General features: G+C 36.8%; 2 protein-coding genes across 8 annotated transcripts in view; both read left to right on the top strand.

The window, feature by feature from the left end:
- LOC111873151 (eukaryotic translation initiation factor 2-alpha kinase) overlaps nt 1–8698 on the top strand; it is an 87563-nt gene extending 78865 nt beyond the window's left edge. Inside the window, exons 14-16 of the mRNA XM_023867615.2 lie at nt 3563–3745; nt 4786–4950; nt 6039–8698. Of these exons, the coding sequence (XP_023723383.1) occupies nt 3563–3745; nt 4786–4950; nt 6039–6245 (555 nt within the window). The 3' untranslated portion in view covers nt 6246–8698. The remainder of the gene's footprint in view (nt 1–3562; nt 3746–4785; nt 4951–6038) is intronic.
- Nucleotides 8699–19456: 10758 nt separating this feature from the next.
- Nucleotides 19457–25220, top strand: part of LOC111873153 (protein bric-a-brac 2) — a 65202-nt gene continuing 59438 nt past the window's right edge. For 4 of the 7 annotated variants that reach the window (XM_033754987.1, XM_033754988.1, XM_033754986.1 and 1 more), the window contains exons 1-3: nt 19654–19740; nt 19945–20137; nt 20224–20400. In XM_033754987.1, the coding sequence (XP_033610878.1) occupies nt 19664–19740; nt 19945–20137; nt 20224–20400 (447 nt within the window). In that variant the 5' untranslated portion in view covers nt 19654–19663. The other 3 variants (XM_023867622.2, XM_023867619.2, XM_023867621.2) reach the window with 3 other exon arrangements.

Below are 25220 nucleotides of genomic sequence, written 5' to 3'. Positions count from 1 at the left end.
CAAGTTTTGTGAGGAATTTGATGTTAGCACGTTGTTCTGCATTAGCACTCAGCATTATTCCGACGGAGCTCAGAAACACGATCCGCTTCTAACAATGGTCGCGGCCAGACTAACCGATGCACGTGAATGAAACTTTGTGTGACGGTAGAGGGAAGTCCAAGGGTCAATGCCCTACCCTCCTCTTCGTCAATGACGTGGCCGGAAATGAGTCATAAAAGTAATCCGGGTTCTTTATTGCCACACCTTGTAAGCCGTGGGTCCCGTGTTGTAGCTTTACGGCACGTAAAAGAACCTCATATCTCCAAAGGATGTTACGGAGCCAAATTACAGACGTTTTCCGCCCAACAGCAGTCTCTAATACCTCTGGTAGATGGGGGAAGCATAATAGATACCTTTCAGCTAGTAGAGCCGGTCTCGCTGGCAGGGCGGGACTGATGGTAAGCACCAGTACCGGTAGGATATAGAGACTGGTAGAAATCATAGAGGGAAGCACAATGGACCAATACAGGTCTAAGTGCATGGGGAAACCCACCCTCTCCAATAACTAACTAACTAACTAACTAACTAGAGTCAGTGAGCAGAGGAATACCCTACACGAAATAAGAAAACGGAAGGCTAATTGGATTGGTCATACGCAGTAACTGCCTTCTAAAAGAAGTTATTGAAGGAAAGATAGAGGGGCGGATATAAGTGACCAGAAGACGAGGAAGAAGACGTAAGAAGATGCTGGATGACTTTGGCGACAGAAGAGGATATTTTCATTTGAAGGAGAAAGCTCTAGATCGCATTAAGTGGAGGAACTGTTTTGGAATAGCCTATGGACCTGTCGTCTTTGACAGATTACTGATGGATGAATGAATGAATGTTAAAATTACACTGGATTATAACAGTTCACACATTTAACTCCTTCTGGATAATGAATCTTTCACTGTTGCCTAGCCTTTAGTCTTCTCAAATTCTGCTTACCTCTGAAAGCATGCTCATTCACTGCCGAATCAGTTCTCCTTCACAACTGCTACCGCTGATACTATATATTTGCTTGGCATATCAAATAGGGGACAGAGAGTCAAACAGTTCAGCTATCCATTGTCATGAAAATGACCCCACTGTTCATGTGAGAACAAATGTTTACCTAGCCATTGGAAGGGAAACCTGCTTCTGTATCTGTTCCCCAGGAGGTATGTTTAGTAGTTCCTCTGTTGTGTGAACAGCCACCACCCATCCATTTTGCAGGAAATATCTGTCTGCATTTCCAGGCAACACGTTTACTCCTCCCCGCACATTCATTCCTTTTTCAGAACCCGCTCAGCAAGCTTTGTGTGTCCCTTTGTCTACTAATTTAGCTTCTCTCATCAGTATTACAAATAATAAATGACAGTTTTCATGAAAGTGTGTGAAACAAAGCATTCAAGGCCTCCCTTTCTGATACATATTAACTGTCAACAGCAATCCCAACATGGCAGCTGTGTGAACTTCTGAAGTGGGAACAGCGTATGAGCCATTCAGTGAAGGCTTGAAAAATATTCTGTTTTTAATAGTACAAACCGTTTGTAGAGGTAATTTGAACTGGAAAGTAATACGGGCAAGCATGCAAAATATTGTGTTCTGATGACAGTGACTTATAAATCATTGCAGCTTTATGTGTGAAATTTATTGGCAACATGTTACAGACTCATGTACTAACTATGACTGGTGCAGAAAATGCAAGACCCGATCATGCGAAACTTTAGGTTGCAACATACCAAGTATGAATGTTTACTAATACTGTATTTTTAAGAGTGAAAGATTATTTTTCCAGCCAACAGTGCTTTCTTTATTTATCACATGTTAACACCAAGGGACTGTGATGTTAGTTCAATACATTCCCAGAATGTGATAAGTCAGTATTTGTGTGCACTGTGAGAAGTGACAGTATTCCCATGAGATAATGAGCAAATCATTTTGAATTATTGATTAAGTCAATTTTAATATTTATTACAGGTAATTTCTATGTAGTGGTGTTCTGAGAATTTTTCTTTCATGCTTCATTGATGTGTATTTTTATTATAATATGAATAACTACTATTAACACATTCATTGCCAGTGATGACCTATGATATATTTCATGTTTGCTGTAACAGATATTGGCCCGTTGTGGAGTGACTTTTGCAGATCATAATACAGTAAAGGGTGCAATATCTGGCACTAGGTGACCCAGGAAGCTCTGTTAACTGGAAATTGACTAACTGTGAATACAGTGATTACAAGAGTGAAATATTTGTGTCCTCCTGGTTTTTTGGAGGAGGGGATTCATGTATGTACCATGTTAAGTGAATAGTTACGAAAAGGAAATAGGAAGTACGGCAAAGAATATAAGACAGGATATCATGTGACAAATTAAATGGTTAGGTCTGTCCATGAGGTTACTAGGTACACTAAGATAAACACTAGGTATAATGTTCTACTATCCAGTAACTGTTTGGTCTCAGACGTATCTGATATCACAGTTTTTACTAGGTGCGGTATGAGAAATTGATATATATGCATACAATTTTTATGTGTGTTTAGTCAATAGACTCTTTTGATTTTGAACTGAAATTCGTTGTTAGTCTGTTTAACCATGGCTATCTTTACCCATCAGACTGAACTGGAATTAATAAAGTGCTGTATATTCACCAGATTTTTTCCCCCTTCAAAATATTTGCAACTTAAACAATGGGGCAGCTTATACGTATATTGTTGTGTTTGCCAGCACATATGACAGTATTTCTTAACCCATACTCTACTACTGATCAATAATACATAACTTCTGTGCCATAATTATGTAAGTATTGATGTTTATTAATCTTAATTTCATGCATCCTGCTGTGCTACAATATACAGCTCTTTAATGAACCAACACAACACAGCAAATAGTAAAACATCAAAGTCAGCATTCAGCTGTGGCTTTGCTACATGTTTCGGCCACTATCGGCCATCATCAGGCAAATACATATAAAAAAAAATCTACCATTTAACTGCAACAATAAAATGGATATAACACTATTAATCGTACAATTTTAAAATTGCTTATGTAAAAATACAAATGTTCAGATTATATAAAAATTGAAAATTGGAAATATTATAACAAGATAAAATATTAATGATGTTTTCAAAAACATTGAATCAGTCATTGCATATACTTTGTGTGCGTTTCCATAGACAATTGGGAAATTCGATATTACTTTATATAGAAGATTTTAAGAGAGGCCCATGGTGTAGCAATTAATGAATTGTGTAATGCTGCCTCGTCATTAAGAAGAATTGTCTGTATTGCATGCAAACAACGTTGTTTGCTTTCCATGCAATACGGACAATTCTTTATTATAATTAAATTATAAAATATTGTACTACATGTACACACTATTTGTAGAGAGTCTGCAAGACAAGGTATTGTTCCCAGCTGTTTTGGTCTGGTAAAAATTTCCTATGGACTGTGTTGGTCCACAGGCTGGCAGCTGAGAAACACTGATATGTGTTATATAATTACACAGCAAAGACGTTCATTGCCACAACATTATGTAGACCTCACTTTTATTTACAGCCATCAAACATATTCTTTTCACTGGATGGTCAGATCAAAGTTGGTGATTTTGGTCTGGTGACAGCTATGGTAGAGAACAATGGAGAACAGAGAACACCTAGCCCTGAAGCAGGTGTTATGCAATATGCTGATGAAAAGCATACAGCACGTGTTGGCACACAGTTGTATATGAGCCCTGAACAGGTTAGTTATCATCATCATGTCACAGGGTAACAAGTTCTTGCCAAGGTATTATGGCATTATATAGTGACTGATGAATGAAGTCCATTATCTTTTAAAGGTGTGTGGTGATAATTCATTACACAACAGTTGTGTTGAACATTCCTATTGTCTGAAGTACACTTGATATGCATGGTGTTTCAGGATTTAGCCCTGCTCCCTTCTTCAGGTGACTGTAGTTGTCATCATCTCATCTTCCTCTTGTCTTTTTAAAATTATTTTGTTGTATTTATTTTCAGGTTTAGCACCAATGGTTAGTATCATATGTGGAATTAAGGACTTAAAGAAAGGCTTTCAGCTAATGAAGTGGGCATGGTTATCAGATGGCAATGAGATGTATTTCTTGTTTAATTATGCAGTATGTTTTTGGTAATACAAGGTGTGGCAATAAAGAAACCGGATTCATGCTCTAACCCTTTATTAAAAAAAAATCTTCGTGAGTTCAGAAATTGCTCGAATGCTCAGTCGACGATCTCTTCGAACAATTCTAGCGACCTTCTCCACATTCTCTGGAGTTTTCGCAGTGGGAGGACGGCCCGATTTTGGATCGTTCCCGACGTTTTTCCTACCCTCCATAAACTTCTTAAACCACTCGAAAACTTGCGTGCGAGATAGACACTGATCACCATATACTTCTGTCAACAAATTGTAAGTTTCAGTGGCAGATTTTCCAAGTTTTGTGAGGAATTTGATGTTAGCACGTTGTTCTGCATTAGCACTCAGCATTATTCCGACGGAGCTCAGAAACACGATCCGCTTCTAACAATGGTCGCGGCCAGACTAACCGATGCACGTGAATGAAACTTTGTGTGACGGTAGAGGGAAGTCCAAGGGTCAATGCCCTACCCTCCTCTTCGTCAATGACGTGGCCGGAAATGAGTCATAAAAGTAATCCGGGTTCTTTATTGCCACACCTTGTATGCAGTAGCACATTGTTGACTCTGGATGTCTCCCATGACCATATTACTTTCAGCATTATAACTGACATATTTTTCTATTATCAGGCACAGAGTCTTCCATATAACTACAAGGTAGATATCTACTCTCTTGGTGTTATATTGTTTGAATTATTAGTACCATTTGGTACAGATATGGAACGGAGCTGCACTCTCATGGATCTTAGAAGTAACAAGTTCCCAGCACATTTTCAGCAGCAGTTCCAGCAGGAGGTAAGAACACATAAAATCCCTTGCATACAGTTTTTTACCTGATAGTTGTGTGCCTGGATCTAACTTACTCTGTGGATTATAAGTAATTTGGTGTCTTATAAACAGCAGATGGTGACAGGGTCTGTGTACTTTCCAGTTGACCTGTCATGGGATTTATGACAGTAAGGCATACTGTATACAGTATTAAAACCTGCCCAGTATCGTGTATATTGTGGACTTTACATCTAGTACAAAGATAAAATTCTAGATTAAGTGTTTATTTGGTTCTATTTATTCTCAACAGTAGAGTGAAATATTGGAAGTGTGCTATAATGTTTGAAAATTGTATTGCCATATCAGTCAATGGTGAACTCGTGTGAGATACTAACGGTTTCATACTGTTATTACCAAAACATGCCATTGATTATGATTCTGAGCCAGTTTAAAAATTCGTTTTCTTTTTTTGCAACAAACTAAGGGGTAAATCTCACAATTTTTTTTTTCAGTCTTTCTCACTTATATCCTTAAGATCAATCTTATCCTTACATCTCCTACTTGATCTTACAAGTGGCCAAAATTCTATATGCCTTTCTTTTTAGGAGTGTTGAACCTTCAGGTTCTGTATAAGAGAGTTGGTTAGTTCATCTGTGGTTTTATAGAATACCATCTCAATGAGCCATCAAAGAATCTATATTGTCACGTGTTTGGAATCCAGAAGGGTTACTTCCATGGTAACGCAATAACAGAGCCATTGCATAGGAATTGCTGAATCAACGAAGCAGCGTTTTCCCAGAGATAGATAACAGAAGGATCCAGCCACGGTGAGAGACAGTTGGAAGATAGCTGCCGCAGAGTGCAGTTGAAGTGATACTATTTATTTGAGTGTGCAAGAATATATGTGTTCGCCAAATCCGAGACCTACGTGAAGTTATTTGTCGTGTGACATACCCAACAGGTGACAATATAGTCAAGACCTTGAAACGCATTACAGGAGATGTAAATGTTTTGTAGTATGATATGACTGTGCTTTATGACTGATATTGATACCCAAGGAAGTAAGAAAGCATTCATATTGACACAGTTATCTGATAAAATTTATTATCTTTTAGTTTGAGTTGCTGCAGTTGATGTTATCCCACAGTCCAGAGAAGCGTCCCACAACATACGGTATTCGAGCACGTCCACCTCTTAAACAGGACACCACTGTAAACATGAATGACCAATGGCACTTTGAACTGCCACCACTGAGGAGGGATTCAAGCAAGACTTCATCTCTTTCTAGTAGCTCCAGTGTGGAATCCTGGGAGCAAGTTTGAAACAGTGACAACACAGTAATTTTGATTCTGCCTCTCTAAACAAATGTACCAATCATTTTGTTTATTAAGTTTAGAGGTTTCCAGTTTCTTTGATAAAATGACCCTATAGTGAATCCAGTTTTGTTTCTACTACTACTGTTGCTTCTAATGCCCCCACCACCACTATAAATTCATTTAAAAAAGTAGTGACTGCTACTTTATTTATTTCCTTTTCTAATATTATTCCCAACATCATGATACTCTTTAGAACATAAATTCCATTGTTTCAGTTAGCTGTATGATATTTCCTCCAAACATATTACAGTTATTCTCTTTCTATGTATACTTGTCTTATTTATTGCTTCACTGCCTCTAGTACAGTGTCAGGTATTTGACTGGTATTTTTTACATCTTTATCCATATTTCTGATTCATAAGTTCAGACTGAAGTACATGATTTTGCATGCCCCATATCAATTCTTTCACATTTATCAAGTGATAAAATGTTTCATTATAAATGATTGATTAATTTTTTTAGTGACTGATTTATATCCACAATCCATGGCCATCATGTTTTATGTGGCCTACATTATTTCAATGTTGGCACAGTTTTAGATTTCCCTGTAATTAATTTTTTATCATCATTATAATCTTATAAATTATGTCAATTGATACATGTTTGTGATATTTTTAATCACAGAGAATGTGGATCACTAGGAAATGTAGTGGTGGTGTATGTTGTATTTATAGAGAATGTAGTTACTCTTAAGTGTTTGACAGATGGTGTTGATCGTGTTAGAACAAAACTAATGTCAGCACATTTTCTGACATGTGCAACAGCTAATATCTGTCTCTGTAGATGATGTCTCATGAATACTGGACACTCTGCTTTCCAGTGTTTGTCAGGACTGATGTTGCTAGACTTACACTTACTAATCTATTAAAAATACAAGGGCATCTATTCCCCTCAGTTCAAAATTGTCACAGCAAATGCAGGTGAGTTATATACATATGACTGTTTAACTCATGTTGTCACCTATATACCTGTTTCCATATTAAACCTGGGTTAATATAGCAAATTAAGATAAATATTCCTTAAACACTTAGGATGGCAAGTCTGGATATTGAAATGGTACTGCCCCATCACATAGGATTGTAAGAAATACAAAAAGACAGTGTTGATCACCAAATATTGCAGTTGCACCTTTTGTGTTTGGCATGGGTCATTGCCATTCCATATCCATTAAAATCATGATATGAACTGTGGTTCCATGCTTTATACATATTTACATTTCTGTGGCTGTTGGAATGTAATGAGTGAACCTTTTACTGTGACATTTTACCAGTGGCTTGGTACAGGCTCATGGTTTAGTCTGCTTCCTTGCCACAGTTGGTCTTTAAAGAAATCACTTGAAGTGATCAGTGAATACTGTTAGATCAGCAGACATCATCTACTGGGGCAGGTATTTCTCCAGTTTTTGAGAGAGTGGCATTATTTTGATGTCAGTGTTCTCATATTCACCAAGTCATATGACTATTATGGATATATATTATATATCTATATGATATTAATCCAGTAATGTTTGTGATTGATGTAGTATTATAGATTTTACTGTTCCTTTTGGTCCATATGTCCCATACATGAAAACTGAATCAGCATAGATGTGGTATGTAATTTGAACAAAAGAAACCTATTAATGTGAATTAAGACTCTGCCTGTAATCTTTCAAAATCCAAAAATTACAGAAAAGGTAGTAGGATTTATATTATTACAATGGACTTCATCAGTATTTGTCACAGAAAACAACTTGTGTTTGGTATAAAATATGCCTTTCCTATGCTTGAGTGTGATATAATTTGAGAAGTGCATCATGCCCTTTGTATGCAGTGCTCTCACTGGTTTCTAGAAATATTAAATATAAAAGCATATAAATCCACGTAAAAAAGTATTGGACATAAGTGCCTCAGTAGGTTCCTATTTCTGGAATGATGGTTGTTGAATGTGGAGAATTTACAAACATCAATCTCTGTGGTCTAGGGAAGAGTTTGGTCTAGTACCTGTAAAATGTCACTGTCTTTAACTTTTCATTGTCCAGTTTTGCAAGTACTTCTATGAAATGCATTACTTGCCTTGTTATTCTGGTGTGGTCTTCGTTTTTATACTGTGTTTTATTGATTAAAACGTTTTACACTTTGTTAAATTTTGGTGACTGTAGGTTACCAGACTGTCACATTCCTAGAATTGTGTGTCATAATTTGTTTGATGGCATTATTTTTAATGTCATTCTTGCATATATAATATATTTTTTAATTTTGACTAAAGGTGGTACAGACAACGGAAAAAAAGATTGTGATATTTTTCTGTAGATAAGGTAAATTTTGTTTGTACATATACTGTACATGGTGTGTTCAAAAATTATTGAACCTTTAGTCGGCAGAAATACATTTATTGATTTGGAGATACAAAACCCTAATCCCCTTCAAAGTAGTCTCCTTGGTAATGCACACACTTCTCCCAGTGCTTCCGCCATTGTTGGAAACACTTCTGGAACGCGTCTTTTGGAATGGTGATCAGCTGGGCCGTCGCATTCCGCGTGATGTCTTCTCTTGACTCAAATCGGGTTCCTTTCAGTGGCATTTTCAGCTTGGGAAATAGCCAAAAGTCACACGGAGCCATGTCGGGGGAGTAGGTAGCCTGACGAACCACAGGGATGTTGTGTTTGGCGACGAAAGTCTGAATCAGATGTGCAGAATGGGCGGGTGTGTTATCATGATGGAGCTGCCAAGTTTTTGCTGCCCACAGATCTGGTAGTTGCACCGCACAGCATCACGAAGGCGACAAAGGACCTCCTGGTAGTATTCCTTTGTGATGGTTTGGCCTTGTGGTGCGTACTCATGATTCACAACCCCACGGGAGTCGAAGAAAATGGCCAACATGACCTTGACATTGCTGCGGACCTGCCATGCTTTTGTTGACCTCAGGGATGTCAGATGTTTCCACTGTGACGACTGCATCTTGATTTTCGGGTCGTACCCATAAACCCATGACTCATCACCTGTGATCACAGTGTTCAGAAAGTTGGGGTTACTGTTTGCATTGTCCAGCATGTCCTGTGCGATTTCCAGACGGCGTTGCTTCTGCTCCATTGTTAGCAGTTTCGGTATGAATTTCGCGGACAGTCTCCTCATGCCCAAATCCTTGGTCAAAATTGAATGTACCGATCCAGTGCTTACCTGTATCTCATTCGCAAGTTCTCAGGCTGTGATACGACGGTCCTCCATGACCAAAGTCTGCACTTGCTCAATGACATTCTCATTTCATCTTGTTGAGGGTCTGCCTGAACGCGGTTCGCCGTCCACTGATGTGTGGCCATCTTTGAAGCGGTTGTACCACTCCTTTATCTGTGAGTTGCTCATGGCATCGTCCCCAAAAGCCTGTTGAATCTTTCGAATGGTTTCCACTTGGGTATCACCAAGCTTTTGGCAAAATTTGATGCAGTATCGCTACTCATGTTGTTCTGTCATTTTACACCTTACTGGAATCTGACGAGCGCTCACTGCACATCCTCACTCATAGGCTGACTGCCAGCGACTGACGCTTTCTGTGGACGGGAAAAAATTCATGACTCCGCATGAATGTCCCCTCCACATCTCCACCGAAGGGAGCCTCCCGCGCTTCATTGGTTTACGCGGGAAAAAAGAAGGTTCAATACTTTTTGAACACACCACGTATATCATAAAATGTCAGAGGAATAAATGTGTGTGTAATTATCAAATACATGGCATTTTGTAAATGGAGGCATCTTTAGATGAAAATGTGTAGTTAGTGATTACAGAAGTTGTTGATACTTATGATTTTGTTTCTTTATGCATAAATCCCCTCTTTCAATTTTTCTTCTGTGCAACAGGCTTAAAGATGCTGTCCAAGGAAATCTTGCCATCTGAGTGCATAAACTTTAATTTATTTTTAGGAAGTAATGAGACAAGGAGTTATATCCTATAAGAGGAACTCACCATAGCCAAAACTGTGAGCACCTCAAATCCAACAAATTACTGAGATGTTTGTGAATGGCTTTATGCTAGTTGCAGGCAATTGTATAACAGGAGCTATTTATTCAGTATTTACAGTGCCGTATCACACTGTTGTCTTATGGGTTATGACACTGTAAACTTTTAGGTGGTTACCAAAATTTAAGAGGAGCATTCTGCTTCTGTCTTCAGAGTAGAATTGAAGATGGAGGCTGTATGTTCTTCCAAGACATTGATAACCACCTACCAGACTACATAGTGTTATAATTTAGAATGTCACAATATGAATCTTTACCACCTTTAAATGCTCAAGTCTCACTGTATCTTCAGTTTGAAATGTTGTTGTCAACTTAAAAAGTTATTTGATGCAGAGGTTTGATATGATAGTTGAATAAATTAAATATCTAATATCAAGTCCAAGAATTATAAATAATTAATTTCTTGAAATGTTAAGGAAATTCAAAGCATGATTAACAGATTTGCTGTCATGTGATATGCACATGTGTCACATGTCTTGTTCAAGGTGCTGAAGACTAATTTGCATGTCATTGTGGTGCTGCAATTAACTTATCTCACTATGATGGCACTCAGACTAGGGTTCAAGTTATTTATGCATGGTTTTGGTTTTTAATTCCACACTTTTTTATATCTAGAAATAATGGGAGTTAAAATTTACAATTCTTGGAACTCAGTGTCTTTTACAGCAAATCTCCCATGACATGCTTCAGTAAAACGTTACAGGAGCAATGCAGTTTTAAACAATGTGCTACAGTACTGATGGCAAATTCCAGTGACAAAGAAGTCAAGATCTGAGAATGAAAATGGCTCATCTACAAGAAATGCAGCCATTTCTTCTCCTATGTGAAAAGTAACTCAGGCTATGTTTGGCATGATGAATTGCAGATTCTTAAAAAAATTGATTTTACTGGTGTATCTAAATACTGGTATTATTGGTGGTAAGAAACATACACTTTTTCATAAGTTTGCCAGTGATGAGTTCTACAAACTGTTAATCAAAGAGTTAATACTTATTCTGAAGAAGTATTTCTTTCTGAAGTTTAGTCAAGAATAAATTAATTTGAAGATGTTATCATTGCTGAAATTGAATTAGTTTGGGTCTTTTATTTCACATGGGTAGAATCCAAATGCCTGATGCCCAGTATTGGTGGAGCTTACATACTGTCATGCGTTAATAACTATACATAGGGTATGGATTGATGGTTGGATTTATTGAAGACTCAGCCATCATAAGTACATGTAACTATAGTGGTTTCACAGATCTACCCACTCTGGAAGTCACTACAGCACACACTGAGACTACTGTGTCTTCACCAGTTGATGCATATTATCAGATCCCAACAATGTCCTCTTCCTCTGTTGTTGCTGGCTGGCTATCATATCACAACCAATGCAGCATATGATGGAGACTCAGCTGCCTCTCACAGCCTTCACTGGTCCTTATTGGCTTTGGGTCGGACCAAACAGAAAACTCCATTTGCAACATTTCCCCCATTGTTGGACATGGTACAGATGCAGTAATGAAGCTGATATATGGACAAGTAAACAGACACTGTATAAGGGTAACTCATACAGCAATTAATGATCTGATATTGTCATTGCTGTGTGTTAACATTACTGCACTAGAAGTATCCTCACAGAGGTGACAAGATAAAGACTTTCAGAGAATGTGTCAGCTTGGGAGTGATGTGTTTGTGTAACAAAGTGGAATGACAAAAGATATATTTTTTTCCTTCTCAGTAGAATTTTAAGATGATGTGGTTGAGATAGCTAACAAGAGAGATCAAACATTGAAGAAAAAAAATGGAACAGGCCAGTAAAGCATACATATGTACACCAGGTGTTAACAGGACCAAATGCTTTTGAATTCGCTTTGTAAATGCAAAATAGTTAGGTGGTACAAGGAAATAGCAATACACATATGATATGCTCCGATTATCCACGCTAATAAAGCAGGGAAGTGCACAAGTAATAAAAAATAAAAGAAACATGGATACTCCAAGTTTTGTTTGTGATGGGAGATCATGGTTCTGTTGACTGCAGAAATTTTGGGATGTATGCATAGTGACTGGTCTGTTTAATTATCCCTGAAACTATAAGACTTATGGAATAATTGTGCAGAACATAAGATGTGTTTCATTGTCTTTGAAACTTTTATTTAAAACATTAAATGAGTTACACTTGACATTTGTGCAGAAATTCTATAAGGTTTCATGTAACATGAAAATTTTCTGATCAAAATGACCGTTGAAATGACATGACAGTTCCTCATACAGTTTTCCAATATGAAATTTAATTAGAATCTGCCCAGTGGTTCTTGAGTTGTTTCAAACAAAAAATGGACAGGTGGACTGACTGGACTTAATTGCCACTCTGCAGGATTGCAAACACAGCTATGTAAGAGTACATGGATAAGCAGGTAAATGGAAGTATGTTCTGATTCATATGATGGTACTCAGTGCATGACTTCTATTTCAGGAACTGGAAAAAAATTGTTGCATGTTTTAGACTTTTTGATATTCAGCATCTGTTGTCTTTGTACGCTACATGAACAGTGAAACCCAAGTCATCTAAGGCAACAAATCATTTGCTGGAAAAATGCAAAGCAAATGAAAGAAGGGAAACATTGTGGAAATGCTGCAAAGTACACTAAGAGAGGGGACAGGGAAGAGACTCCATCTACTACAGTTCCCAGTACTAGTACCCCAGAAACGCTGAACTTTCTTTGGAATCATGACTGACACATTTCCGTCAGTAAAGTCAGTATTTTTCATTTGGGTAAATTTTGCAGTGACAGTTTGAATGGAAGTTCTACTATCATGCATGGTGGGGGGGAGACTTTGTTTNGTATGGACGCCCATGGAACATAACCATGAACATATGTTAGGAGTTCACGCATGTCATGTTATGTTTGAAGGTTCCTTTCATGAAGATTAAAATATGGTGGAACTACTGTCTTGTACATTACATCTCACAAATACCCTTAAAGAAGATATTGTCACCTCTTGGGCTAACTTATGCATTTAGTAAATTCAACTGCAGATATGCAGGAGAATATGTTCATAAATTATTTCAAGTCCCCATCCAAGGATTCACATGGAAGTAAGGAAAACTACAAAAATCCAAAGCCAGTGTCTAGCCAAGATGTGAACTTCATGCATCCAGCATGTCAGATGTTTTGGTATTGAATTAACTTATTAAAAATTCTTTGTTAAAATTTGAAATCAAACTTTCCTCCTCTCATTTAACATCTCAATCTGGATGACAGTTTTTTGCTTACCTTAAATGAAACACATTAATTTATTCATGTACAAGAAACTTCATGTCAAATGGGTTGTTAACAAAAAATTAAACACCTAAATATATATGTTTATATACATCCTTAAATGAATGTGATTTCAATGGTTTCTAGACACTTGGAAAAATTATTTCTGTGCTACTCTATTCCAGTTCTTGAAAACAGTTATTAGCATTGTCATCACAATTGCTAGGAAACAATCTGTTCTTCTGTATTTCATAACTTCCAGTAGATCCTTCTTATGATATACATGTTGAGAGTATTGTTTGTTAACTGTTTTCTCAGTTATGTGTTCAGGATTGTAAGTCTGCATATTAACTTCCATTTGTGCTGAATGTACTATAAAAGAAAGTTAGTAACACTGTGTTTAAGTATGCATGCAGAAAATGAACATTAGACACACATTTTTAAGCAAAACATGTTATCAGACAATGATACAGGAGGTTTCTAATACCTTTCTACTTCATACTGTTCTTTAATTCTTTTTGTCCTTTAAATGACAGCAAAACATGGCAGCTATCTTTAAATAACTATAGGTCTGAGGAGAATGTTCACAAATTTCAGAATTGTTTTCACAAATTGCTATGTGGCTCTAGCATATCTCACTTATGCCCTACTACAGTATACTCAACCACTGAGGGAGTTCTGTTGTTATGATACCCAAAGGTTTATATTAGCCACCACAAGTCTGTACCTTTCCTTTAACCAGTTCAGTGCATATACATACAACCAGTTCTCTTTCTGCTTCATATTCTCTCAAATTGTACCTTTTCATGATATTTACTAGTCTGAATTTTTATATAACCCTTCTTTCATTCATGAATGCTGTATCTTTAATCCCTCTCATCTTTCCGTGTTTTAATCTCTCAAACAGCATTCAGAAAAGAGAATAAACTATTCAGCACATTGTGTAATTTTCTCCATTGCATTACCTATTATTTGAAAAACTATGTTATATTTTTATTCTTCTCCCAGATTCGGAGACGAAAATTCATATCCTTACAGAACAAGAGGTACTGTTATACATTTGTGTTTTTCAGCATTTATATATATTGAAGAGACATGAAATGAAGATTCTGACTAAATTATGATATGAATTTTGTAAGTTTATCTTGCTCATAATTTTATCATGAATATCATGACCACTCTTAAGACATATTTTGATCCTTAGGTACTTGAAATTAATCTGTTTTACAAGAGATTTTGTTTTCAGCTGTTGATTATGATATAATCATGATTTTGTCTGGGATTTCGGACTTTTCTTTAATAATCAGATTCTGTTATATGTGTATTCATTTTCAAATACCTGTTTGTGTTACTAAAATAAACATTGTGTTCTTTAGTTCATACTGTTGCTTTGCAATGAATGTCTAGATCAGATATTTTTTAATCTGTTCTGCACACTCAGCCATCAATAAAGTAGGTGGTAAGTTAGGAGGGGAATAATTCAAATCTGAGGAGCAGACTCACAGATGGACATTTGCAAAGTAAGTTACAAGTTGCCTTCGCTAACATCAAAGTGGGCATCTTTGATGTTATTAAAGTCAAGCAGTGGCAGATGCCTCATTAACCCTTATTAACTGTTGTAATTAAGCAGAATTCACATCCTCACCATACTCGGGCAGCTGTTTTGTGCTTCACAGTTTCAATTTCTTCTGACGCTTAGGGTTTCTTGATGTTAAAAGTGCAGTGTCTCATTATAGCTGGCATGGGGTGTGTTTTGATTTGCCTTCTAGTCTAAAGAATGTGCATGACATTTTCTATATCATTCTTCTGTTGGATTCATATGACAACAGATGAATCCCTTTTATGATAAATAATGGAAGGTGAGGATTAAATTCTTTTGCTTTCGGAACCCTTTTAAGTGATGGGACCCCAAATCAAAACTAATAACTGCAAATATAAAAATGGCAGATTCCAGTTTGTATATACAAATTTTGTAGGAAATGCGTGCTTGGGTGCATACTAAATATGGATAGGTGCATAGTCATCACATAATTAATGTTTTCTTTGTCTTATTTTCTTAAAAAAAATAGTAAAAATTGGAAAGTTCTTGCTTTCTACTCTTTCAGTCAAGAAGGCAGACTTAAAAGCTTGTTGTGGGGCAGGCTTGCCTTTCAGGTTAATAATTGTACTAGAAAATAGCCTCAGGTTTGTATTTGGAATGGAACCTTCTTGTAGATAAATTTACCTATTGAACCCCTAGGTAAATCTCATACAGTATCGGTTGGTGGAAAACAGTAGTAAGGTGACAAAAAAGTGTGAAGCATGAAATACCTTCTTTCAGCATTTTAATATACAAGGGGGTACCCAAAAGAAACCAAACTTATTTTTTTTTAAACTTATTTATTCAAATTTTAAGCACAAACCTTCAATCCCCTTCAAAGTACTCTCCACTTACACTAATACACTTGTCTAGTCTTTTATTCCATTTTTCAAAACATTGTCTAAATTCATGTTTTGAGATGCGCCTCCATCGTTTTTTCCTTTCATGTCTCTTTTCATTCGAGGAAACAAAAATAAAAGTCGCACAGGGCAAGGTCGGGTGAGGAACAGGGGTCATACCATTTTTGGTCAAGAATTTTACAGACAGGCTGTGTGAGCAGGGGCATTGTCATGATGGAAAAACCAGGACCCGACTGCCACAAATCTGGCCGCTGAGCTCCAAGTCACTCCCGACAGCTCCACAATTTTTTCAACATTTTCATGTGTTCTGGCCGTGGAAGGACAACCAGAACGAGGTGTGTCATCAATTGACATTTCACCATTTTTGAAACGGGAAAACCACTCAAACACTTTAGTTTTCCCCATAGCATCGTCCTTGTACGCCGTTTTTAACATTTCAGGAGTTTCTGTTCCACTTTTCCTGAGCAAAAAGAATTTCACCGCCGCACGCTGTTTACGAAAATCAGCCATTGCAAAAACGACGATCACACAAAACAGTTGTCACTATAAACTCTGCCAAAACTAGTCCTTACCTTCTGAAGCAACGGTAGTCGGCTTATCGACTCAGAATGTTAGCTCTATGCGCTCATAGCGGCAAAATGCAGTACTACAAAAGCTCTGCCCACAAAAAAATTAGTTCGGTTTCTTTTGGGTACCCCATCGTATATATTACTTTTTCAGTTCTGTTTTACCTTATTTGAAGCTTAATTATTCTCAGTTTTTAAATGAATACTCCTTAAGCAAATGTGTCATGGAAGTGCTCATGTCCTTAACTTCTTCCAAACTATTCAGAAGCTCAGGATTGTACAGTGTCATCAGACTGACTTCCAATTCTGCTGTATGGACTGCAAAAGTTAATACAATTATTAAAATAAAAATGGTTTGTTAGCAAAGAGTTATTCTTGTCTTAGAAATACCACCAAAGATTGTATGGGTTAATATAAACATTTATACTCTAGGAGATAGTTAATGTAAAGAAAAGCTGACAAAAGGAGGAGGGAATATCTTTGTAAAAACAAAATCAAAATGTAATCAGATATAGGTAATGCATCATGGTAGTAAACAGGACATAGAATACTGTGCTGTGTAACTGGAATATAAATTCTCTTATGTCTGCATCCTAGATGTATACAAAACACTATCAGATGATACAGAACTGTTTTCAAACAAGCTAGAAGACAATTTTTTTTATAAACTTAAAGCAGAACTTGTTATTTGTGGTGACAGATATTGATTATTTTACTGAAACTTGCCACAGACTATGTCTGAATTCACTACTGACATCTTTTAATCTTACACCAGCCGTTAACTTCCCCCTCTCCCCCCCCCAAAAAAAAATCCAAATTATTCCAGTACTGTTATTGATAAAATTTTTATATACTGCATTATGAAAGATTACATTCTGTCAAACCAGTGTGGTAACTGGGCTGTCTAATCATGATGCTCAACTTCTAATTATAAAAAATATAGAAATGGTTTTAAATTGTCATAAGACATGCACTATATAAACAGTGACACTATTGATCAATTTACAACATATCTAAGAATTGAGAATTGGGACTCACTATTAAGCACCCATGATGTACAGTCAAAATTTAACACATTCTGAAACATTAGAATTTCTTAAGCAAGTTTCCTCACCAAAACAGATAAAAAGGTGTCTGAAAATAATGAATGGATTACTAAATGTACGAAAACAGCTTGTAAACATACATGAAATCTGTATTTAAACATTGATCTAGTAACAACCAAATAATGAAAATTCACTACAGGAAATATTGCAAAGTTTTAATTATAGTGTAATTAAAGAGGCCAAACTTTTCATTACAATAAACAGTTATTAGTCACATAACAAAGTAAAAACAATCCTGAGAATTGAGGAAAAGGAAATGGGTAAATGCTTGTACAAAAGAAGAGATCTCCATCAGTAAAGATAAATGATAATGTAATAAAAGATCCTCAACTCATACCAAACTACTTCTTAATTGTTAAAGCAATGAACAATGAAACTAGAAAAGTGACATACACTCGACTTGTGGGGACATAAAAATATTCATAGGGCTAAATAAAAAAATACAAAAACCATCAATACTGAAAGAAGAAAAGAGTGCTAGAAAAAAACAAAAGAGTTATGTTTCCAAAGGTATTTTAATGTGAACGACAAATGTGTAACAACATTAGAATAAGAACTAAAGCAGTGTAGCTGTTTCAACAAGTGAATAGTTTCCTGAGGATGGCCAAGTAAGGCTGAAACATGTAGCACTTATCTGTGATTTTAAATAAAGGAGAGATTGTAAACAGAGTTGCATTAAAGACATTAATGAACGTTTAAAGTGAAACTAGAAACAATAAAAGGTGTAACAGGTTTCCTATCTAAAGCACTCTTGAAAAACTTCCCGGATATAACGTAACTAATAATGTTGGATTAGAGGTTTTCATGGTGGTGAGTATGAAGTTTTGTGTCTGCTGGAGTATAATGCTGTCTAGTCCAGTGAAGGTCAACAGACAAGTAAGCCAAGCAGGTAACCAGAATTAAACTTTCCTGATGCTGATTTGTTTCTTGGCTTACTTTTCAGTCCTGAAGGCGGAGGTGATATGATTCTTTGAAACACCTGTTGATTTTTATTGGATTACTCAGCATTGTATCCCAGGAGACAGATTTCTTAAAAAATATAGTAATCCTTTGTAATAACAAATTTCATGTAGTTATTATGAAATATGAGCAGAATTACTTGAGAACTGTGGAAATTACTTTTTTCTTTTAAATTATTTTCACAATCGTTTAGTGGCAATGGGAGTTTTCCCAGAATGACTTAAAATATTCAAAAGTGAAACCACTCTATAAAAGGTGAACAATTTTACACATTGGCCTACAGACTAACTTTATTACTGACTGCATTATCCAAAATATTTGAGAAAGTAATTCTTTGAACTTGAACAACACCCTTGCAAATGAACAATTTGGGGTTTTAAAAAGAAATCTCAAAAGATAATGCCTATTTTTAAACAGATTTGTGTGCCTAGTTCCGAGAGCATTGCCTCTGAACTTTTACGTGTAATTTTTTTATGTACTCGAAGTACAAATATAGCACAATTCTTTAACAGTCTACCATGCGAAAAGTTTCAAACTGAAGGGAATTAAATGGTATTTACCACGCAAGTCAAGAACTTTGTCTAAGCACTTTTTAATATTTGTTAGAGTGTCGTCCACGAATTTTGTCAGCGTTTCATGGACAGTTTCCTCTCCGATATTCACGAGATTTAAATGACTCGTGTGTTCAGTATTACTGAGTTGGCTGTCAGACATGTTTCCAATATTTATGGCTTTGCCACGAAATGGAAACCAGCAAAGAGGTCGAATTACCCGCTGAGCACATTGGTACATACTGTGTGAAGTTTGTAAACGTTCGTAAGCGGCACTGAGCTGCTTAGCTAATACTGAACGCTTTCCATCTAAGCGAACAAAGACAACTGAGCGCAACGAAGGTAAGAGCCCAGCGATCCCAGTACCGAGGCTTTGAAACGTCTGGTTTTGCTGTTTGTGTGCCCAAACAGAAAATAATTAAACGTAAATAATTTAACTGCTTGTGTTTATTTTGTCGGTATTAATGTTTATACGTTTTTTGGAATGAAGGTTCAGTATTCTGTACATGCAGAAGATTTATTTTTTTCTATTTATAACATTGTATTATGCTGTTAGGAACCCTTTATTGAGCAGTGGAAGCGGGTAAGAATAGATATGACTGGAAGGTTTTCGTCAATGAGGTCCTCAAGGAGGAGAATATGCCGGAGATCTTGTAGAGGTTTTTTCTCATATTAACGGAGATTTAAGGTCTGTTAATTTAATACCTTGGAGGACGGACCTTATGTTTCTGTTTTTTTTATGTTACACTTCAGAGGTACTGACCCATATTTTTATAATACTTTGCAGTGGAGTGATGGGCTCTGATCAACAGTTCTGTCTGCGGTGGCACAATTATCAGAGCAGCCTTCTTGCATCTCTTCCACAATTGTTAGATGGTGATGACCTTACAGATGTCACCCTGTCAGCAGGTGGACGCAATTTACGTGCCCATCGGGTAGTTCTCTCTGCCTGCAGTCAGTACTTTAAAGAACTCTTCAAGGTATGTAAGGTGTTGTAATGTTTCATGATGGAATCCTCTTTTTTAGTTGTTTTTCTTTTAATGAAATGTGTTTCACCCACATCCAGGTACTCCAGCCATTGCAACATCCTGTGATAGTACTACCAGGAGCAAACTTCACAGATTTGTGTGCGCTAGTAACTTTCATGTACAGTGGGGAAGTTAACATATATCAAGAGCAGCTTCCAGGACTCCTCAACATGGCTGATGCAATGCAGATTCGAGGACTTGCTGAAGTTAATGGGGTAAGATAATACATTAGTGTTCCTTGAACATTAAATCTATATAACATTAGCTTATTACACACAGTTCACAGATTTCTATTAATCTATTAATGCCTTATGATGATTTTTTTTTTCTTTTGTTCAAATAATGAAATCTTCCTGTAAGTGTCAGAGTGATTTATATTTTCACACTCCATCTGCAGAAATTACCAGAATATAAATATATCGCTAGATGTGTATCGTTATTAAAGTCTTGAGTATTAATAAAAGAGAAGTTTAGACATTTCTTTATTGAAAGGAAGGTAGTCTTGGAGATATAAGAATGATAATGTAATAGTTATATTCTTAAGGCAGTATAATTTGATTTTTCATTCATTCATTCATTTATGTAGCTGAGTAGTTCTTGAAAAGATACCAATTGTGCAGCTACTCAAGAAGTTCCCAGCATTTTATGGAACCTGAAGGTTCATTACTATGTTCACAAGAGCTTTCCACTGGTCCCCATCCTGAGCCAGATCAATCCATTCTATACCATCTCATCCTATCTATCTCAGAAACATTTTAATATTGTCCAACCACCTACATCTTGGTCTTCTTAGTGGTCTCTTTCCTTCTTGCTTTCCCACCAATATCCTACATGTATTCCTCCTCTCCCCATTCATGCTAGGTGCCCGGTCCATCTCATCCTCCCTGACTTGATCACTCTAATTTTACTTGGTGAAGCGTACAAAGCTCCTCATTATGCTCTTTTTTCCAACCTTCCGTCACTTCATCTCCCTTCGGTCCAGATATTTTCCTCAACACCCTGTTCTTAAACACCCTCAGTCTTTGTTCCTCCCTTAATGTCAGAGAGCAAGTTTCACACCCATACAGAACCACAGATAAAATTAAAATTTTCTATATTCTAATTTTGAAGACAAAAGGTTCTGGATTAAATGATAGCAAGAATTACCCAAATTCAGTTTCCTCTTAATTTCCTCCTGATTCATGTTTTGATTTGTTATAGTCATTCCCAAATATCTGAACTGTGCCACATTTTCAAAACATCTGTCACCTATCTTTTTGTCATGATTTTTCCCTGCATTCTGGTGACAAGACAGCAGCATATACTTGGTTTCCTCTGTGTTTACTTCTAGATGTTATTTTCACTTCTACGTGGATTGAATGATTTGTAAGAATCAGTGTTCAATCGAACCCTGCTTTATTAAGACTAACCTTTGATACATAAAAGCATTTTATATATACAGTCAACTCTCGATTATCCGGGGGCGGATTAACCGGTTTGCGGCTTAACCGGGGCTTTTTTTTTTAAGTTTATATGTTGTTTAATATTCATTCACTTTTGTTTCACATGGTGAGTTTAACACTATTTTCGCACTAGTGTGAACCGAGCTCTGCATTATTTCGTCCCGTTATGCGAACACAATGTTCTAGGGTGGGGGTGAAAGAATGCAAGAATTTTTGGAAAGTTTCAAGGACAAATACACCGCCCCAGGTTATTTAACGGTACCATCTCAGTGTGAGAGTGCATTGTGAAAGTAAGTATCAGTTTCTTAATATAGATCTTCAAGTGCGTTAGCAAAATGTCGGGGTTTAAAAGGAAGCGTGTTGTGTTAAGTATTCAACAGAAACTTGAAATTATCAATCAGCTGGAAAAAGGAGCTGTAGTTAAACAATTAGCAATGCAATACGGTATTGGAGAACAAACTGTTCGTGATTTGAAAAAACAAAAGAATGAGTTAATTTCCTTTGCTTCGTCTTCTAATTCAAGCGGAATGAAGAAGAGAAAAACCATGAAGAAATCAACATACGATGATCTCGACAAAGCGATGCTGACCTGGTTTAATCAACTAAGGGCACAGGGAACAACAATAACAGGACCAGTTTGTGCTAAACAAGCTAAATATTTTTTCGAAGCACTTGAACTAGAAGGGAGTTTTGACGCTTCTTCCGGTTGGCTAACACGTTTCAAGCAGCGTCATGGAATACGAGAAATCAGTATTCAAGGTGAGAAATTGTCAGGGGACTTGTCAGCATCAGATCAATTTTGCACCAATTTTGATAGTTTTGTGAAAAGTGAAAATCTGCTGCCAGAACAAATCTATAATGCCGATGAAACGGGTCTTTATTGGAAATGCTTGCCAACCAGAACATTGGCATTTCAAAATGAAAGACAGGCTCCAGGTCACAAATCCAGTAAGGAGAGATTGACAGTCTTGTGCTGTTCTAATGCATCAGGAACACACAAACTAATACCAGTAGTTATCGGCAAAGCGAAAAGACCACGCTCTTTTAAAGGAACAGTAGCTTCAAGTCTGCCTATCCATTATTTTAACCAGAAAGTAGCTTGGATGAATAGAGCGATATTTAAAGAATGGTTTGATTTTAAATTCGTGCCTCAAGTTCGTGACCATCTAAAATCCCAAGGCCTACCTGAGAAAGCTGTGCTCCTCATTGACAATGCGCCCTCACATCCTAACGAAAGTCTCCTGAGGTCAGATGATGGAAATATTTTTGTGAAATATTTTCCCGCTAATGTTACCGCACTTATCCAACCAATGGATCAAGGAGTTATCTCAAGTATGAAGAGAATCTACAGATCAAATTTGCTACAAAAGTACATCGATGAAGGCAATGATCTGACGTGTTTCTGGAAGTCCTTTTCAGTATTAGATGCCATATACGAGATTTCAACAGCGTGGGATACAGTAAAGCCATCTGTATTGAAAAATTCATGGAAGAAACTGATGCCTTTCATCACTAATGAAGATGACGAAATCCATGGATTCACTGGATTCAGTGAAAATGAGATAGCCATAAAATTGACAAAAGTGGCTAACCAAGTTCATGGTGGTGAAGAAGTCAACGAGGAAAATATAAGAGAGTGGTTTAACTGTGACTCGTGTGAACCGGGCTTCGAAATGTTAAGCAGTGACGAAATCGTAACTTCAATGGGGGTGCAGCCAGAAGAGCGGGAAGAAAGTGAGAATGAGGAAGAGGTGGACAGTGTTGCCAGTAAGAAAGTATCACATGGTGCTGCGCTTAATCATTTGGAATCCTTACTAGACTATCTTGAGAGTGAAGAGGACAGTTTATTAAGTGACAAGCTAATATTACGTAGGCTTCGTACGGATATCCGTAAAAAGGAAAATGCCGCGAAAAAGCAAAAGACAGTATTAAATTATTTTAAGTGTTAAGTGTGACCGTAAAAAGTGCTGGATGTTGTTGAACAGTGATTGAAATAACTAATTCATACTGAGTGTAATGTAAAGAAAGTATTAAATAGGCCATGAGATGACATAGAAATGAGGATGAATAAATTTAAATACAGGTAGGTCTATAGTATTATGAAGGTATTAAAAGGTAAAAGGTAAAGTTGTTCCTCTGCTCAACGAATTAAGCCCTACGCCATTAAGGCGTGTGGGGGAGTGGATGTATAGATCCAAATTTTCTTGACCTCGGCACTAGTTGGAGGTGAGTGGTCAGCTTCACGCCCCGGCCGCTTTACCCCCGGGGAAAGAGCCCCCGGTACCCATTGGATAGGAGGTTGGATGGACCCCAGAGCCGGTCTGGACGATTTGGAGAAGTTAAAATTCTTGACCCTACCGGGACTCGAACTCCGACCCTTCACAGTCGTCCAGCCCGTATAATAAAATTTGGCTTAACCGGGTTTTCGATTAACCGTGACTTCCATCCCCACCATTAGCCCGGATAATCGAGAGTTGACTGTATTCACCCACAGAACCATGGTAACACATAACAATAGAGAAATTCTGTTTTTACACATATAACTGTAGTAACACATAACAATAGAGAATTTAGGAACGGTGCATGTAGCACAGTCTATTATTGAAAATTGTTTACTGTGACATTGCCAACTCTAGCATTATATTTTAACATTAGAGAGTTGCCAACATAACACTCCCCCGTAAACAGTTTTTTGGAATTTAAAAAAATACTTATTCATTAATCAATATATAAACAAATTATTATTATTTAAAACATCATTTGGAAACATTATTCTTAGCACAATCCAAGTGAATTAATAAAATCTGTATGTTTCTGTACATTTAAACCTTTTGTGCAACCATCAGCAACTAATTGATTTCCAGGGATGTAATGTACTGACAATTCCTTTGATTCAACCCTCTCTCTTACAAAATGAACCCTTATGTCAATATGTTTTGTTCGGTCATTATTGACAGGATTTTTCACTATGGCTAAAGCACCACGATTATCACAAAAAGTAGGAATAATGATTTCCTTGTTACATATTTCAAACCATAATTTTCTTAAGAAAATGGCTTCTTTCGCGGTCTCTGATAACGCCATATATTCTGCTTCTGTGGTTGACAAAGCTGCAGTCCTTTGTTTTTTACATCGCCAACTGATAGCTGCTCCTGATAGTTTGAACACAGATTCACTAAAGGATCTACGATCTAAATTTCCACCCCAGTCTGCATCGGAAAAACCTTCCAATTGATCATTATTCTGAGAATATACAATACCTACATCCTTTGTAGTATTTAGGTATTTTAGAACTCTTTTTAACAAAACCCAGTGCTCTCTTGTGAAACAAGTGTTAAATTGGCTCAAAAAAGTCATAGCAAAAGATATATCAGGGCGTGTGCATACGGCTAAATACATCATTGAACCTACAGCTTGTTGATATGGCACATCATCTAGATTCTCGATCGATTTATTTGATTTAGGCAACGGTTTCAATTTGCTATTTGGTTTTATTGGACAACTAGCTGGTTTAGTCTCATTAGGAATATTAAATCTCTTAAGAACATTGTTCAAATATTGAGTTTGGGTTAACTTTATAGTTTTCTTTGCCC

This window comes from Cryptotermes secundus, unplaced genomic scaffold, assembly GCF_002891405.2.
Source record: "Cryptotermes secundus unplaced genomic scaffold, Csec_1.0 scaffold259, whole genome shotgun sequence".
Taxonomy (NCBI): domain Eukaryota; kingdom Metazoa; phylum Arthropoda; class Insecta; order Blattodea; family Kalotermitidae; genus Cryptotermes; species Cryptotermes secundus.
The sequence above is the reverse complement of the archived record's forward strand: the minus strand, read 5'-3'. Positions and strand labels throughout refer to the sequence as shown.